The 18,696-nt window shown below is 41.0% G+C and overlaps 1 protein-coding gene across 11 annotated transcripts in view; it reads left to right on the top strand.

The window, feature by feature from the left end:
- The window catches only part of LOC148019607 (uncharacterized), a 136,936-nt gene extending 122,941 nt beyond the window's left edge, over positions 1 to 13,995 (top strand). For 10 of the 11 annotated variants that reach the window (XM_087699711.1, XM_087699713.1, XM_087699710.1 and 7 more), the window contains 3 exons: positions 12,083 to 12,222; positions 12,331 to 12,358; positions 13,379 to 13,995. In XM_087699711.1, the coding sequence (XP_087555837.1) occupies positions 12,083 to 12,222; positions 12,331 to 12,358; positions 13,379 to 13,572 (362 nt within the window). In that variant the 3' untranslated portion in view covers positions 13,573 to 13,995. Of the gene's footprint in view, positions 1 to 12,082; positions 12,223 to 12,330; positions 12,359 to 13,378 lie in introns of those variants that run through there. The other variant, XR_015694851.1, reaches the window with a different exon arrangement.
- The last annotated feature ends 4,701 nt before the right edge of the window (positions 13,996 to 18,696 follow it).

Here is an 18,696-nt window from a genome sequence, read left to right as displayed (position 1 = left end):
CCCTTTTTCTGTGCGTAGCCTTTAGCTACCAGCCGTGCCTTGTACTTATCTATGGATCCATCTACATTCCTTTTCAATTTGTAGACCCATTTCGTACCAATGGCACGCTTGCCAACTGGCAAAGACACCAAATCCCAAGTATGATTCTTATGAATAGAATCCAATTCAGCTTGCATGGCTGCCATCCAATGCACACTATGTCGTGCATCCTCAAAACATTCAGGCTCCTCATTATCATGAGTACATGCTGCCATAACAAACTCCATGGAATGTGCTGAATCATGCAGTCGAGTTTGCCTTCGAGTACGACCAGCCAAGGGTGTTTCCAAATGACTATCTCTCATAGTCTGCGTGTACCATCTAGGCACCTGTCTTGCTTCCTGACTGTGTACAAGTTCCTGCTGAATTTCAGTTTCAGCAATGTGCTGATTTACTGCATGTTCCATAGGAGCAGCTGGCTGAACATTAGGTTCATTTGCTGAAGTACCAGCTGAATCACCAAATGTGATGGGCAGCAGCCCTTCAAAGACATCACGGGCAGCCTGATATGTATCAAAACCAGCCAAGGATAATTCTGATTTTTCATCAAATACAACATCCCTGCTGACAAAAACCTTCTTGGTCACGGGATCATAGAGTCTGTAGCCTTTGCTTTCGCTGCTATATCCCATAAAGATGCATTTTACAGCCTTGTTGTCCAACTTCTTTCGAAGTACCTGTGGAATATGGGCATATGCAAGACACCCAAAAGTACGGAAGTGGCCAACAGAAGGTTTGCGGTTGTGCCAAGCCTCAAAAGGTGTGACGGTTTTCAAGGCCTTGGTAGGGCATCTGTTCAAAATGTGGCAAGCGCACATGACGGCTTCCATCCAAAAACTATGAGGCAAACTCTTTGCCTTCAGCATACATCTGGCCATCTCCATGAGTGACCGATTTTTCCTCTCTGCTACCCCATTCTGCTGTGGAGATATGCAGTAGTGTACTGATGGATAATGCCCTTCTGCTGCAAATAAGAATTCAGCATAGAGGACATGTATTCCCCCCCTCGGTCCGAACGGAGAGTCTTAATCTTGCAACCAGACTGAGTTTCCACAAGTGCACTGAAAGCCAAAAATGCATCATACACTTCTGACTTCTTTTTCAAGCAGTAGACCCAGCACAAACGTGTAAAGTCATCAATAAATGTTACAAAATAGGAACAACCACCCAATGACTGTGTCTGCATGGGCCCACAAACATCCGAATGCACAAGCTGCAATCTGGCTGTTGCTCTAAAAGCAACATCACGGGGAAAAGAGAAACGATGCATTTTCCCCAAAATGCAACCCTCGCATAAATGCTCAGGAGGTCTCTCCAAGAGAGGTAATCCATCCAACATCTGAGTACGCTGTAATAGCATCAAGCTGCCATAGTTTACATGCCCCAAACGAGCATGCCATAACTCTGCCTCTAACATAGCAGGAGTAAGAGTGGATGTCAAATATGCAGACTGATCTACCGAAAGAGCATCCAACTCATATAACCCATGACTCAGAGAACCTGTCAAGACCAATGTCATGTGTTCCTTGTCACGGACCATGCAACGGTCATCATCAAAGGTGACCTGCAAACCACAACGTGCCATAGAAGAAATGGAAAGCAGATTCTTCTTAATGCCAGGCACATACAAAGCATCCTGTAGGCGGAGAATAGAGCCATCAATGGCTGTAAGCTGAATCTCCCCAATACCACGAACAGGGTATGATGCATTATTAGCACACTGAACAGACTTCCCAACGGGAGGTGCACCAAGAGAAGCAAACAAATCTCTACGAGATGTGATATGCCGTGAAGCACCACTGTCAAAGAACCAAGTGTCAGCATCTTCTGTAGAGCTAAATGCTCTATCAGCCCAAGAGACATCATAACTGCAAGTGTAAAAACAATAGTCCTTGTCTGCAACAAAGGACGCGGACTCACTAGCAGTGGAAGGAGCTGCAGAAACAGACATCCCTGACTCCTTCTTCTTCTCTTTGGCGATGCGCTTCCTGCACTCAGTGATGTAGTGGCCAGGCTTCTTGCAGTAATGGCATTTTCCCTTCTTGGCTTGCGTGCCCCCCTGTTTCTGACTTGTCTGTGAAGTGTTACTACTACCAGAACTCTGCGAAGCATTTTTCCCTTGGCTGTTTTTACCCTTCTGCCTTGACATAAAAGCCTGCTCAGAGGCTATACTATCCACACCACTGTTCCGTCTAGTTTGCTCCTCCTCTAGAAGCAAACTGACAAGCTGAATGAAAGTGATGGGCTCTTTCGAAATCCTCATAGTGAGGTTCAAGGCAGTATGAAAAGCCAAGTAAGAGGGAGGCAGTGAATTCAATGTCGTAGAAATCAGCTGCGCATCTGAGTAGTACTCATCCACATTCATGAGTTGCTCCCGCAAGTCCTGAATTTTGTTGAGATGATCCTGCATAGAATCACCCTCATTCATCTTTAGAGTCTCTAGCTCTTTCTTCAAGAAAGAGATGCGAGTCTCATTCTTTCCTGCAAACATCTGCTCCAATATCAACCAAGCTTCTTGTGAAGAAGCTGCTGAACGAATATGAGGAATGATAGAACGCTGAACTGCCAATGCAATCAGCGACATAGCCTGTGCATCCCGTGTATCCCAAGTTTTCTGAGCTGCAGTTCTTGGGGGAAGTGGCTGAGCGGGATGAGGTGGAGGGGGCTGAGGTTGCCCTCTTGCACGTCCTCCTGGAGGAGGAGTAGCGGGAGCCACAACTCCCGGTCGTGCTTTCTCTCCACTGACATAATCCCACAAATTTTTGGCCACTAATACATTCTTCATCATGAAAGACCAAAGGGAATAATTGTTCCCATCCAATCGGTCTTCCTTGGACACATAGGTGAATACATCTCCTCCCTGATTTGCCATTATTTCCCAAAAGGCAATAGAGCAATGTCAATGCAGTACGGGCTGGAAATCTGCAAATTTCCAGAAATTGCAGCAAACACAAGTCTGCAATTAATGTGCAAAGGGTACTCTGTCAAAAAAACTGTCACTGATGCACGCTTCCCAAGGTGCAATTAGTGCTCAGCAGCACTAAAACATCAAAAGCCCCAAAATTTTCTGCCCAAAATTTCTGTCACAAATGTCTGTTACAAAAGCCCCAAAATGTGCATTCAATGTGTCACAGACAGACACAACACGTTTCCCAATGTGCAAACAGTGCAGTGCAACACTGTTATGAATAAATCCCCAAAATTTTGCCAAAATCTCTGTCAAAAACAGTCGGTCTGTGACTGTATCAGCAGTTTAAATGCATCTGTCCTCCAAATACACAAAAGCCCCAAAATTTCTGACCATTCAGTCAGAAATTTGCATGAAATTTACTTTTCCAGTAAATCTGTGCCAACCGCGTGTGAACCGCCGCTTCCAGAATTTTATTCTGGGCTGGAATGACAATAATTTTGAAAATTTTACCTGGGCGTGCAGCACGTCGCGAGCTGCTGACGTGACAAAGGCAGGCGGGAGCAGGTCGTCAGACGGGCTGACCAGTCGCGATGGGCAGGCGGGCTGCACGTGGTCAAAAACGGCGGGCAGGACTGTCGAAGACTGCGTTGACGAACAGCGCGCGTGCTGGGCAGATGGCGCGCTGTGCAGAACTGGCGGCACGTTGTGCAGGACAGGTGGCACGCTGGGCAGGTGGCGCTGGGGGCGTCTGCAACCAGCGCGCTGGGCAGAGAAGGCTGCGCCTGGACTGAAGACGTTTGCAGATGTGGACGACTGTTGACGGGCAGGACTGAGCTGCAAGTGACGTGGCTGCTGACGAAGGTACAGGCTGCACGTGCTGTACCAGACAGGTACTGACGAGCTGTCAGTGCTGACGCAAGTCCTCGGGAACCGAACAGAGCTGCTGACCAGCTCTGATACCAAATGTCAGATGGGAGAGGATCGAGGTGCAGCTGAAGTGCAGTAGACAGTGTGAGAGTGAGAGACAGAGTTGAGCACGACACCCAATGCAATAGTACTGAATAGAGTGTGTAAACTGAAAGTACAAATGATAACCCTTATACCTTAGAGTTATAAGGGGCTGTTCACACCCGAACACAGTAAGTGCCCGTAAGTGTGCACCACAAGCACATACAAAATAGTACACATAATCTGGGGGAAAAAACCTCTCCTACCGAGAGTAAAAAGTGCCCCAGTGTCCTAGTGATCACCCGCACACTCCCATATGAGCGTAGGCATAAGTAAGGCGTGTGAGATACCCAACACTATTCTCTATGGTCTTTCATGATGAAAAATGTGGTGATTGTGAAAAATCTTTGTGATTATTTTAGAGGTGAAGTTCGTTTTGGAGTTGTGGCTCCTGCAACATGTCTTCTAGGAGGACATGGTCAAAGACCCACTTTGCCCGCTCTAGCTCAGCCACTTCCCTAGAGATTAGCAGCACAAAAGGCTTGGGACACATGGGATACTCAAGCATTGTAACTGACTGCATTGGCAGTTTAGCGTTCTATAATCCCGCACATATTGCTGTAATTTCTGAAAATTCTGAGATTTCTAGGTTGGTCGAGCTTGAGATATTGTTCTTTTGCTCTCCAATTAGCAACATTTATCATGGCAAATCAGGGAGGTGATGTATTTGCATACGTATCCAAGGAGGATAGGTTGGATGGTAACAACTATTCCCTCAAGTCCTACATGATGAAGAATCTTTGGGATTATGTCAGTGGTGAAGAAGTTAGACCCAAAGTTGTGGCTCTTGCTGCTACTCCAAGAGGACGTGGACAACGGGCAACTCAGCGTGTTAAGCCCACTCTAGCTTAGCCACTCCCTCAAAGATCAGCAACACAAAAGGCATGAGATACACGAAATGCACAGGCTTTGTCATTGATTGCATTGGCAGTTCAGCGGTCTATCATCCCTCACATTCGGTCTGCAGCTTCTTCACAAGAAGCTTGGCTGACCTTAGAGTAGATGTTTGGTGGAAAGAATGAGATGTGCATATCTTTCTTGAAGAAAGAGCTTGAGACAGTGAAGATGGATAACGGTGATTCTATACAAGATTATCTAAATAAAATTCAGGACTTGCATGAGTAGCTTATGAATGTAGATAAGGATTACTTAGATGCGCAGTTGATATCTACTACCTTGAATTCATTGCCGCCCTCGTACTTGGCCTTTCATACAGCATTGAACCTCACCATGAGGATTTCCCCACAGCCACTTACTTTCCTTTTACTAGTCAGTTTGCTCTTAGAGGAGCAGACAAGAAAGAATAGTGGTGCGGATGTTATAGCCTTTGAGCAGGTTTTTATGGTAAGACAAAAGGGCAAGGGCAGCCAAACAAAGAATGCTTCATAAAGCTCTAGGACTTCAAGCACTTCACAGGGCAATAAAAAATAAGGGGCATACAAGCCAAGAAGGGCAAGTGTCACTATTGCAAGAAGCGAGGACATTACATCACTGAATGTAGAAAGCGCATAGCCAAGGAGGAGTCAGGGATGCCTGTTTCTGATGCGCCTTCTACTGCTACTGTTTGTTGTAGAAAGGAACTATTGTTTTTACACATGTAGTTATGACTCTTCTTGGGCTAATAGAGCATCTAGCTCTATTGAGGATGCGAGCACATGGTTTTTTGACAGTGGTGCTTCCAGGCACATCACATCTTGCAGAGATTTGTTTGCTTATGTTATTGCAACCCCAGTTGGCAAGTCTGTACAGTGTGCCAACAATGTATCATACCTTGTTAGAGGTGTTGGGGAGATTGTGTTGACAACCATTGATGGCTCTATTCTCCGCTTGCAAGATGCTTTGTTTGTGCCAGCCATAAAGAAGAGTTTATTATCTATTTCTTCTTTGGCAAGGGGTGGTTTGCAGATTACATTTGATGATGGCAAATGCATGGTATGAGATAAGGAACACATGACTTTGGTTTTGACTGACACTCTATGTCATGGGTTATATGAGCGGGATGCTTTTTCAGTTAATCAGTCAATCTATCTAGCGTCCACTCTTACTTTTGCTATGTCACAGGCGGAGTTATGCCATGCTCGCATAGGGCATGTAAACTATGGTAGCTTGATGCTTATGGAGCGTACACAGATGCTTGATGGTTTACCTCTCTTGGAGACCTTGTAAGAACATATGCAAGGGATGTATTTTGGGAAAAATACATCGTTTTTCATTTCCCTGTGATGTTGCTTTTAGAGCAACTGCGAGGTTACAGATTGTGCACTCGGATGTTGGGTGGTTGCTACTATTTTGTCACTTTCATTGATGACTTTACTTGTTTCTGTTGGGTCTACTCTTTAGTTAAAAAGTCAAAAGTGTATGATGCATTTTTGGCTTTTGTAGCACTTGTTGAAAATCAATTTAGTTGTAGGGTGAAGACTCTCCGTTCGCACTGAGGGGGGGGATACATGTCCTCTATGCTGAATTCCTTTTTTAAGCAGAAGGGCATTGTTCATCAGTACACTATTGCTTATACTCCACAACAGAATGGAGTTGTAGAGAGGAAGAATTGTTCACTCATGGAGATCGCCAAATATACGCTAAAAGCAAAGAGCTTGCCACACAGTTTCTAGATGGAAGCAGCTATGTGTGCTTGCCATGTCTTGAATAGGTGCCCCACAAAGGAATTGAAAAATGTCACGCCTTTTGAGGCTTGGAACAGCTAAAAACCTTCTATTGGGCATTTTTGTACCTTTGGATTTCTTGCATATGCACACATTCCCAAGGTACTTAGGAAGAAGTTGGATAATAAGGTTGTTAAATGCATTTTTGTGGTGTACAACAATGAGAGCAAAGGATATAGGTTATATGATCATGTCTCTAAGAAGGTATTTGTCAGTAGGGATGTCGTTTTCGATGAAAAATCAGAATTATCTCTTGCTGGTTTTGACACATGAGGCTGCCAATGACGTATTTGAAGGGTTGCTGTCCATTACTTTCGGTGATACAGTTGGAGCTTCAACAAGTGAACTTAATGTGCAGCTAGGTGCTCCATTGGGTAATGTAGAAAATCAACCCATGGCTGATGTAAATATTCAGCAAGGTGCTGAATTTGAAATTGAGCAAGAGCTTGTACAGAGTCAAGAGGCCAGACAAATGTGTAGATGGTATTTGCAAACTATGAAAGATAGTCATTTGGATGCTCCTATTGTTGGTCGTACTAGAAGGCAAGCTTGTATGCATAATGGTGCACATACCATGGAGTTTGTTATGGCAATATTTACATTTGATGATGAGGAGCCTGAATGTTTCGAGGATGCACAACATAGTGTGCATTGGATGGCAGCAATGCAAGCTAAGTTTGATTCCATCATAAAGAATCAAACATGGGATTTAGTGTCTTTGCATGTTGGGAAGAAAGCCATTCATACAAAGTGAGTCTATAAGTTGAAAAGGAATTCAAATGGATCCATTTGACAAATATAAGGCCAGGCTTGTGGCCAAGGGCTACGCATAGAAGAAAGGCATTGAGTATGAGGAGACATTTGCTCCGACCTCCCGCATGACTACCATTATGTCTATGGTTGCTTTGGCTGCCCATTATGGATGGACTGTGTATCAGCTTGATATGAAGACTGCATTTTTACATGGGGAACTTCAAGAAGTGTGCGTACAACAACCTATTGGTTTTGCAGTTGAGGGATCGGAACACTTCGTCTGTAAGCTGAAAAAGGCTTTATATGGTTTGAAACAAGCTCCTTGAGCTTGGTATGCAAAGATTGATGCTTTTTTACTCAGCCAAGGGTTCATAAACAGCTCATCAGGGTCTACCCTTTACGTATGTAAAGAGGGGGGATCCTTGCCAGTCATATGTCTATATGTTGATGATCTTTTGCTTACAGGGACACATACTGATCAGATTTCAGCATTCAAACAAAATTTGCAGCAAACTTTTGAGATGTTAGATTTGGGGCCTTTGCACTATTACTTCGTCATTAAATTCATTCATGATGCTAGAGGCATTAGATTGTCACAGCCGAAACACATTGGTAAACTTCTTGAGAGGGTTGGCTTATAGGATTGCAAGCGAATTTGTACACCAATGGAACCTAGACCGAAGTTGTCATTGCATGATGATAGTGACTTGTTTGATATCCATACATTTTACCTATGCAACACAAGGCCAAACATACAGTTTGCAGTTTCAGCCCTGAGCAGATATATGCATCAGTCACGCATGCCTTATTGGTAAGGTGTCAAACATGTTTTCCATTACTTATAGGATACTGGGACTCTTGGGTTGCTTTATGTCAAGGGGGGACCATTGCATTGACATGCTTATAGTGATTTTGATTAGGCTGGTGATTATGATTCTTGTTACTCCACTAGTGGCAATTATTTCTTTCTTGGCTCATCTTGCATCTCTTGGCTTAGCAAGAAACAATCCACTATTGCCACATCGTCATGTGAAGCTGAATACAAGGTATCTTTCACTACCACAGTTGAATGTGTATGGCTTAGACGCTTGTTAGTTGATTTGGATGTATTTGTCATGGAGTCTACTCCTTTGTTCATTGACAGTCAGAGGGCCATTGCAGTGCCACGGAACCGAGTGTTTATGCACGCACGAAACACATTGAGATCTATTATCACTTTCTCAGAGAGGCTACATGCAGGTGAAGCCTTATTTATTGTCCTACCACTAGTAATGTGGCCAACATCTTCACCAAAGCTCTTCCTCGTGACAATTTTGAAGCATTTCTCAATGCTTTAAATTTGATCACATTTGATGGATGACCCTTGTATTTTGATCACTTTTCACTCTAGGGGAGTTTGTTGGGTTTGGCTCACACCGGTGCTCACACAAGAGTGACAGTGATCTTTAATAGGACATTCGGGCACTTTTTACTCTCTGTACAAGAGGCTTTTTTCCCCAGATTTATTTCTTTTATTTAATGTGCCTATGTTACACAGCTTTAGGCACTTATGGTGTTTCACACCCTTCAGGTGTGAATACCCTCTTACAACCCTAAGGTTCAAGGGTTGTACTTTGTACTTGCATCTTACACTTCAGAATATTGCATTGGGTGTCGTGCTCTCACACTCTACACTATCTATTGTACTCTTAGTTGAGCTTCGATCTCTTACTCCTCTTAGACTCTAGTGCTGAAATTGTGTTTTGGTGAGCATTTACATCAACTATGTCACCTTACAATGAGATGAGGTCAAGAAGGGATGATGCATCTCATTTTGAAAATGCACATAAAAAAAGGGAAAAATGCAATGTCTAATCTAGAAACATGCTTAAACATGGACAACAAGGAGAAAATGTGGTTGTTGAACAAGAAGCGGATCCTTCAAGGCCACAAGATGCTAATGACCAGCAAGGAGATGAAGAATATGATAACTAGTTCAAGGATTGGTTGAAGGTAGCAACTAAAATCTTTGTACAAGTGGCCAAAGATTTACAGTTTGAGAGATTTTTGAATCCTTCTAAAAAGGACAAAAAGAGCAAGAAGAATATGTAATCTTCAAAGGCATTTGGGCAGCAAGAAGCTTCCAAAGAACAACCACTATAGTCTAAAGATGCATGAAAAGTTGGGGATGAGCAAAAGCAAATGGTACTAGTGAGATTGGATACCCAAATGCAATGCCATCTTTGTAGTGTCAATCGAATGGGTTTTGGACAATGGGTATGCATGCAATGATGGAGTAGCTCGAATACTTTGGTGATGACACTATTTTTCATGCTATGGTAGGTCAGGGGCTGCATATGGGAATACATGGTACAACTCCTTATAGTATGCAGCAACCAATGCATAGTGTGGAAGGCCCAATGTATCTAGGTATGGCTGGTAATATGCATAATCCCATGTATGGCAACATGGACATGATGCTTGGGACACAAAGTGGCATGTATGGGAATGCATTTTCACCTATTGGTGCTTTTGGGGCTCAAGGAATGAGTGCTAGTCATGCAAATGGTTCATATGGTATTGATTATATGGCATGCTTATTTTTGTGGCATGTGTTTAAGATCATTAGTGATCGAGATCCTAGAATAATCAGTTTATTTTGGAAGGGATTGTTTAAAAATATGGATAAATTTTCTTTATTCTTTCATCCACAAATAGATGGTCAATCAAAAGAGGCGAATCCCACGATGCTTGATCTCTTGAGATGCTCAAGATTTAGAGTGGTTAAGTAGTTGCAGAGCGTGGAGAGTTCCCACTACCTTTGGAGGTAAGAATCTTCGTGGTACGCAAGTCAAGGAGCGGCAAGGTCCATCTACTTGCACCACTGGATGGACTAAACTATGCGTTCTTCCTTCAGACCTCTCATACAGGAGACTGGACGATGACACAGATAGAGGAGGTGAAGAATTAGGTGGCAGATCACATCTCCTAGTGGATGGGAGGAGGACTAGCACTCTTCTCCCAGCAGTGGCCAGGTTGTATGATGGACATAAATTGGTGGGTTGGGACTGAGGTCCCACATCTAAGCATTATCTTTGGAGCCCCTCCATAGTGGAGAGCTCTGATGGATATGATCGAGTGGGCCATGGCACAGGCGGCCCGTTTCTATTAGTGTACAAAGTCACACCTCTGAGCTTGGCTGATAGATGCTTTGCTGGTACCACCAGGTGCATATATTACCCCCATGGTCCGGGCCCTCGCCCATTTCAGTTCATGTGAATTTTGTACTTGTTGTAATTAGTGTTAAATCAGGTTGTTTACCACCCTATCTGAGAAGGAAGGGTGTAGGTCAAAAAGGACCAATGCCATGTGATCCCTAGCTTTTCCCCATAAGAGACCTATAGGTGCAAAACTTGCCAACTGCAGTAGAGAATTGAGCAAATCCGTTAGCTGCATTGATCAACTGTGCTTTATGTAGTGCATCTTCATCTTCATCTTAACTGTTAAAACAGTTAACTACAAATTCAGCATAAATCACTTCACACATGGGGAGTTAGCATGCTCTTGCTCAAAGACAAAAGACACGCATTGTCCCTAAAGCTTAGGTCTCCTTGTGTATTTCTTTAAGAATAAAAGAGCCATTCAAACTAAGTACAAAGAAGCTAATTTCTGCTCCGAAACGTTACGTTTCAGCCATTAGCAGACTCTTACCATCAACTTCTTCTTGTACCCACTCTTTATAGACCATCCAGCTAGCTTACTCACGAAACCAATGTTGTCACCAATTTTTTGATCAGAGAAGAGTAGTATTACTACTAATAAATCCCATCAGGACAAAGTATTCCATGGCAAAAGTACAAAGTACAAATCAGCCCTGTAAGGGACTTCGGTACCAATAAATATACGATAGGGGGAAGTCTATTGCAAGACTTGAATGAAACCAGTCGGGATGTTGATATTGCCAGGCTGTATGGGCTTGACCATGGAAGAAATTGCAAGAATCCCAAGTCTTAAGAAAAGTATCTCTCACCCCTCATAATCTCCAAGCTGCCTAGTATATCCTCTCATCTCTAGTGGAGAGAGTGGTGAGTCTTCATCCAAATCTTGGAACGAGCCTTTGTAGTAGATATGTCCAATAAATCTATAGCGTGGTTGCATTTGGTGGTCCATATGTACCAAGCAATGATGCTAGCTATGAGCTCATGGTGCCCTGGAGTCCACACTGTCTATGAGAAACCTGACATGGGGATCTTAGTCCCAAGTTGCCCCTAGAAATGGTAAGAAATGACACCCATGTGCATCTTCATATCCACACGTCAGGCCTCTATCCATGATCCAAGGAACTGTCCACTATGTATAGTCCTACAGTCTCTAGTGCCATGAAACACCATTCTAAGGGCTCTCCTCCAATCCTCTTGAGCATATGGATTTTGCATGTTGGCCAAAGAGTCTCTTGTACATTTAGGTGAGTCATGTTTGGTGACCTCACTATGCCACAAAATTTGGTTGTTAGAAGGCCCTTTGCTGCTCTGCATCCATCACAAGTCAAGGTGCTCTTTGACGTACATTGCTATTGGCAACTCTTGCATTATGTGGATTTTTTTAATTTTCTAATTTTTGGCTAGTGGAGGAAGAGACGTGTTCATCACGTTCAAGGCATGCTACTGAGAGAGAGAGAGAGAGAGAGAGAGAGAGAGAGAGAGAGCTGACCGTATCTATCTATTCAAAGATCAAAACAGAGGAGATGATGGCAGTGTGACTACCGAGTCCTATGGAACAAATCACCCCAATGATGACGAAAAAGACGGCGAAGAAGAAGAGGAAGAGGAAGAGGATGATGAGGATGAAGATGAGGATCAACAACGAGAGGTCAAATTTCTCTGCACTTTGGCCCGAAGGTTTAAAAAATTGGTGTAATGAATTTATGATCTTTGGCTGATTAATGAGTTAATTTTGTATATTTCTCTGTTTTTTCAGGAACTTGATTCACAAAGCACAGATACTTGTATCCTTATTTGGGCTCTGTGGCCACATGCAGCTTTCTCCTATGTTGTCCCTGTTCTTGTTTTTTCCAATTCATACATCAGTCACATGAAAACACATGCATATGGTTTAAGTTGCAGTGGCTTTTAGGACAAGGATTTATAGACGCCAAGTAAATCAATGTATTTAGAATGAAGTATCAGTCAATCCTCTAATAGAAATCAATGCAGCGTTCACTTCTGACTGGTGCAGAGAACTCTACAGCAGAGAATAATGTTCAGTTTCTGAAGGGACTACAGCCAAGGAATATGTTCAACAAAGTCAGAACCTTTACCAGCAGATCCATGGTTCTCTCGAGTCTCAAGGTATACATAGAAAAAGCGTTTTCATCCATCCACGTACCGCAACTTTGCAGGTAACCGTGTCTCATAAATCTCTGAACAGTTTTCGAATTCCAAAGTGGTCCTAGTCTTAGGAGCAGAATTTGTAAGGCTTCTAGTTTAGAAGTTGCATGGACTTTTGCAAACGTGCTATGCGATCCGCTACTATACTTGGTTGCTGACATGTGAGTTGCGAAGTTGTCAAAGGCTTGCCAAATCCATGCAACTTGCTGTGTGATGGATCCCCTACAAGTTTACTGACATGTGATGGTGATGCGTGAAGTTGTCAAAGCCTCGAAAAATATGCAGATGCACACATATAGACATGCATGTGTGTCTGTTTTGCTGAACATCTGGTATCAGGCTTGCAAAATATGCAGATGCTCAAAGAGGGACATGCCTGTGTGTGTATTGCTGAACATCTGGTATCTGAGGAGGTGGGTGTGTGTCATTACAGGGTTAATTGTGAATCTGAGTCCACGCGATTGCACCGTTAAAGGGTGGATGTGTCATCATAGGCTTAATTGCGAATCTGGGTCCAGGTGATTGCACCCTTGAAAGGATTTGCTGCGCCACTTGCTTGAAGCTGTTCATGTGGATTTGATTTTAGGTTTTCAGATTGTTGAAGTAACTTGTGAACACAGTCCTTAACTACCTTCCAGACATGGATTTTTACAACAATGTACCAAAGAACTACTTACAAGAGCTTCTAGAAAAGTTCCCATTGACTACAGGCGACACTGATGGAGCAATAAGGCGCGTGGATTTGAGTGATGAAGAGGGGGAGTATACTATCTATGAGCAAGAAGAGGAAGAGGAGGAGGAGGAGGAGGAGGAGGAGGAGGAGGGAGATTGAGCTTTTGGGTATGCGTTGCACAAATCATGAAGAGGACATCCGGCATAGAAATGCGCCAATGTCGTGTGACTCGTTGACGGCAAGATGCACTTCTCCTCCTCCCTCGTTGTTTTGTGGTTCACTACATGTTATGAAGGCCTCAGCCAAGAAAATTCGGAAACCAAACCTTTGAATGTGAGGGTAGATAGTCTAAAACCTTCCATTTTGAAAGCAATTTCGTCTTAACAATCCCAAAAACCTTAAAAGAGTTATGAGGAAAAACTTGTAATGTGTGGAATTGAAGGTTTCTATTTTGGGTTGCGATACGAAAAACGCTAGCTCACTTTATAGGAAAGGAGTTGTCCCAATTCCAGTGAGGTTGTTTAAAAACACAAAAGAAATGGAATGAATTTCAATTTTAAAGCTGAAGGCTAATTGGCATTTTATGTATCTAATAACCCCTCTATAATTCGTATTGAGTTAAAACTAAAGTTTCATGATAAGTGCACATACTTTTAGTGAATATGTCATATGTTAAGGTCCTTATAGTTTGGTTCATTATTATTGGTAATTAATTTCACCAAGAAGAATTGTGGTTTACTCCATGATGTGTGTGTGTGTGGGCACATTTGAGTTGTGAGGTTGTATGTAATGTGGAGGAATATCTCGGATGTAATAGCTATCATACTTTGCATATGTGTGTGAATGGCATTTTTTGTATGATTCTCCATGAGATGAGTGAACAACGATATTTGCTCTTTTACCAATTGTTGACATGTCACGTTTCTACTGAACAAAACTGATATTATATATTGATACGATCTGTTGACATCTTTAGTAAGAACGACCTCACATCTTTAGTCTAAACAATCTCAACTTTGCTCAACATTTGCATATTCTTCACCATCCAAAGACTCTTTCAATATGATGGACCCCTATTATTTTAACAACCAAATTGCTCATGACCTAGCCTAGGTTGGCTCCCTCCAAGTTTACAATGTAGAGCATAGACACCCTTCTCACAAAACCCCCTAGATCTGAATTGGAACTTTCAAGTTTCTCCTAAACCTTAAGATAAGAAGTCTCCCATCCCATGTTTTTATGACCTAGTCATTAGAGATGACAATACTTATTGTTTATTTGTTATTGCATGCATAAACTTGCTCAAACCTTGCCTTCCATATGTAAATTTGTAAGAGGTGAAGTCTCCAAACTTTGCTACAATTGAGGTATCCTTGGATTCAACACTTTTCTTCCATGGAGAGAGTTCTCAAAGGTCAAATATTAAATAGCCTTGGGGTATCTAGCTTTTCCATACCCTATTTGTATATTCAAATACACAAACTCTTTTACATGGATAACCATTACCCATGCTTGTATTTTTCTCCTATCATCATGGTCAATGTTTTCTTAGTGTTATCCATTTTGGTTAATTGATCTTTAGAATTGCTTAATCAATGTCCTCAAAGCTATTGACAAAATCTACAACCTAATGGAAGCTTTATAGTTTTTTACCAATTTCAACAAGAAAGTTGAATACATAAATGCAGTTTATATATTGTTCAAGTAGCCTTTGATTTTCATCAATTTTTATTTGATTTTTGTTATGGTAGCATTGATGGGGTTATTAAGAGAGACATCAAAGGTATCCCTATGGGGATCCTTGTGTTCACCACTATGGTGTAATTTATTTTTATTGCATCATGCAATAAGATTGTAAGGTCTTTTAGACTTCCAGATGCAGAATTGGTTTTCTTTTGACATTATTGAAGATTTATGCTTCATAAATACTCGTGGTCTTGCATGTCCTAGATAAATGTGGCAGACAATGCTTTTTGGATTTTACATGATAAGCTTATTGATATTAAATAAGCATGCATTTGCATCATATAATAACATGTTTCAATTGGTATCTGAACATTACATTGTGTGAAGAAGACCCTTTATTAGGCACTTACTCAAATTGCTTGAATTTTTTATGTTTCTTCATTTGTCAATATGGCATTGAATAGCACTAATGAACTCATTTCATTCTTCTGATACTAGGCATTGCTTCTTCACATGTGCTAGTAATCCAAATAAATATTTACTTAATTGGGGTGACCACCTTTGGTCTATATGCCATTATAGCCTTGATATATTCTTAGGTGCATTTAGGTTTGTTGCCATGCTCTTTTGGAAATTAATTGAATACTAATACATATAGTAGGCCTAAACTAATAGAAGCATATCTGATGTATAGAAAGTTACTACTCTAGGATTTGATTGAATAGAAATGTTAATAAAATTTACTAATGACTAGTTTAGTATTGATACTATTTAGGTTTGTCTAAATACAATGTTCATAAAATGCTAAGTTTGATTGTTGTATATTTGATGGATCTGTAACATTTGTTATTGTATAAACTTGTCTTAATGTGGGCTTTGGACTTAAATTGATTTTAGGAACTAAGCTTTATGTATGCTAGATGCAAGTTGAAATTTTTCATCGAGGTTAGATTTTTTAATGGTGTTCAAATCTGGTCTTATTGATTGAATCTTGCCATATTAGTTAGAAATGTTTCAATAGCATAGCACTTAGTACCATACAAATGTATTGTCACCTTCATACATGGTTAACATGTATGGTAATTGTTAATAATAAATGTGGAAGGCTATGGTCAAAGAAAAAGTCGAGGGAAGTCAAAGACAATCAAACTGTAAGTGTTTGAATTATTTTTGGAAAGACATTGTTTCTGAAAGCTTTAGTATATTATGTTTGGACACCTATAGTACTTCATAGATGCATTATTATCTCTCTCTCTCTCTCTCTCTCTCTCTCTCTCCATATCACACTGATCACACTGTTTGCGCAAGTTAATCACCCAAGCTCCTAAAAGAGAAAGCTTGCGCAAATGGAACCTTGCTAGGCTTTCCTCCATGTGGCAATAGGCTATTGGATGTCATGATCAAACGGACACACACACACACACACACACACACACACTCTCTCTCTCTCTCTCTCTCTCTCTCTCTCTCTCTCTCTCTCTCTCTCCATATCCACTGATCACACACATATAACCATCTTCATATGCACACATGCACCTTAACACTAACATGAACACACACACTTGGATAGACTCACATTGGATGAATCACACACAAGTCTGTGTGCTAGCTTAATTGTAGTTAGACTAGTCACACATATGCATGTTAGGATCTACAAGGGTGTTAATACTCATCTCGCAATGGAGCACGCATATACTAAAAAGTGAGTATCTGTAAATGATGTGCAATAAATTTTTTGAGTGTCATGTAACATTCTCATGTTTAAATATGTTTATCAATTGAAAAACAATGGCATGGATCACTCCCATCCAAATTGTAGTTATTATTTTGAGAAATCAAGTGAGTTTAATGTGAACACATGGTACATGCAAGTGTGAATGACCAAGTGGCCACAAGTGTAGGTTGGATGTCCAATCATTAGGGGAGATTTGGACTCACTTTTGGGCCTTTTAAGCTCTTTGAGATTTTGTGGAATATTCCATAAGGATAAATGAGGGTGAGGCTACCATTACGAAACTTTTAAGGTTACTTTTTAGTCTGGAGGCCATAAATTAAGCATGTAAACATCAAATTTGTCAAATGATGATGTGTTAGAATCCTCTCATCAAAGCCATTCCAATGATATGTTTTATGATCTAGTTTTGAGGTATAGTGGATATAGTTATCCATGGATCTCTTTTTTTAATAGGGCAACAATATGGTAATTCTTATAAGGCCCAAAAGTGAGTCCAAATCTCATCTAATGAGGGTAGAAAACCCTAAAACTTTTGTATAGAAGTGATAAGAGAATGGAAAAGACTATTTATGTGTGTGCAACCTTGTGGTCTTCATACTTGTGCTACATTTTCTTGTAAGGGTGAGGGTGAGGGACATTAAGTGAGAAGCTTTTTCATATTTTTCTTATTCTTAATTTGTTATTTTGGAGCAACTCAAGTAATAGTGAGAGTGTGAGAGGTAGGGAGTGTCAGGGAGTAAGAGATGTGGCAAGTAAAGTTTTCCTAATTTCCCTTCACCACATTGAGTTATTCTCCATGATCCCTGCAAGCACTACAATGATGCAAGTGAGAAGAGGAGCAAGTAGGTGTACATGTGGATTGTGAAGCAAGGCTTGTCAATGTGTTACAACTACCACATGGTGAGTGTTGGTAAGTAGTCTGACTACAATTACCTTGAATCAATCTATCATTTGGTAGATTAGTTCGTTGTGTTCATGTGTATGTGAGTAGGCTAGATGAGAGGTAGTATTGACTTTGGGAATCAAACCCTTAAAACAATAAGGGTGTGTCCATTATCCTGTCCTTGGTATCATGTAAATGTTGCATTTTTTATTTTGTTGCCTAGACCAAGGGCACACTAGCTCAAAGTCACTCACATGCTTCACATGGTAGATTAGGAGGTGGTGCACACGTGCTAACCGCAAAACGCATGTGAATAGTTAGGATTTGATTTTTTATTGGTTGAATTAATATGCACACTTGTAGCTTAGTTGTTGATATTAGAAGTTCAAATTGATCATTTTCGTAAGAACATGAGGAAGAGAATATATATATATATATATATATATATATAATTTTTTATTTCTTTTCGGGGGGGGATACATGATTGTTATATATATATATATATATATATATATATATATATATATATATATATATATATATATATATATATATATATATATATATATATATATATATACATACATATATAATGTTGATTATAACTTGGAATTTTACATGTATGAAAGGGAGATCAGCATTGAAATCGAATTGATTAATCATAGTGTGATAATAAGTACCACAGGAAAAGGGGATTGGCCCGCAAACGGGTAATGATCAAGAGAGAGATAGAAGAGACACTCTTCCATGAGGATAGGGGCTCTCTTTTTTTTCCCCTCTCCTTCTTTTGTTTGATTTTCCATTTTGATGATTATTTTTTAAAAAACATTGTTTACTTTTTGGGAGGGTAGGAAACCTAGGTTATGAAACCCTGAGGCTTCATAGCCCCCCTTCTTATTCGTAGTGTCCAGAGCCGCCAACGACTCCAAATGGCCAATGCTAGACTCCTTAAGTTTACCACATGCCTTACAGCCCATGC

This window comes from Lygodium microphyllum, chromosome 19 (genome assembly GCF_053477565.2).
Source record: "Lygodium microphyllum isolate KBCC chromosome 19, Lygodium_microphyllum_v1.1.10, whole genome shotgun sequence".
Lineage (NCBI taxonomy): Eukaryota > Viridiplantae > Streptophyta > Polypodiopsida > Schizaeales > Lygodiaceae > Lygodium > Lygodium microphyllum.
This window is presented reverse-complemented; position numbering and strand designations above follow the sequence as displayed.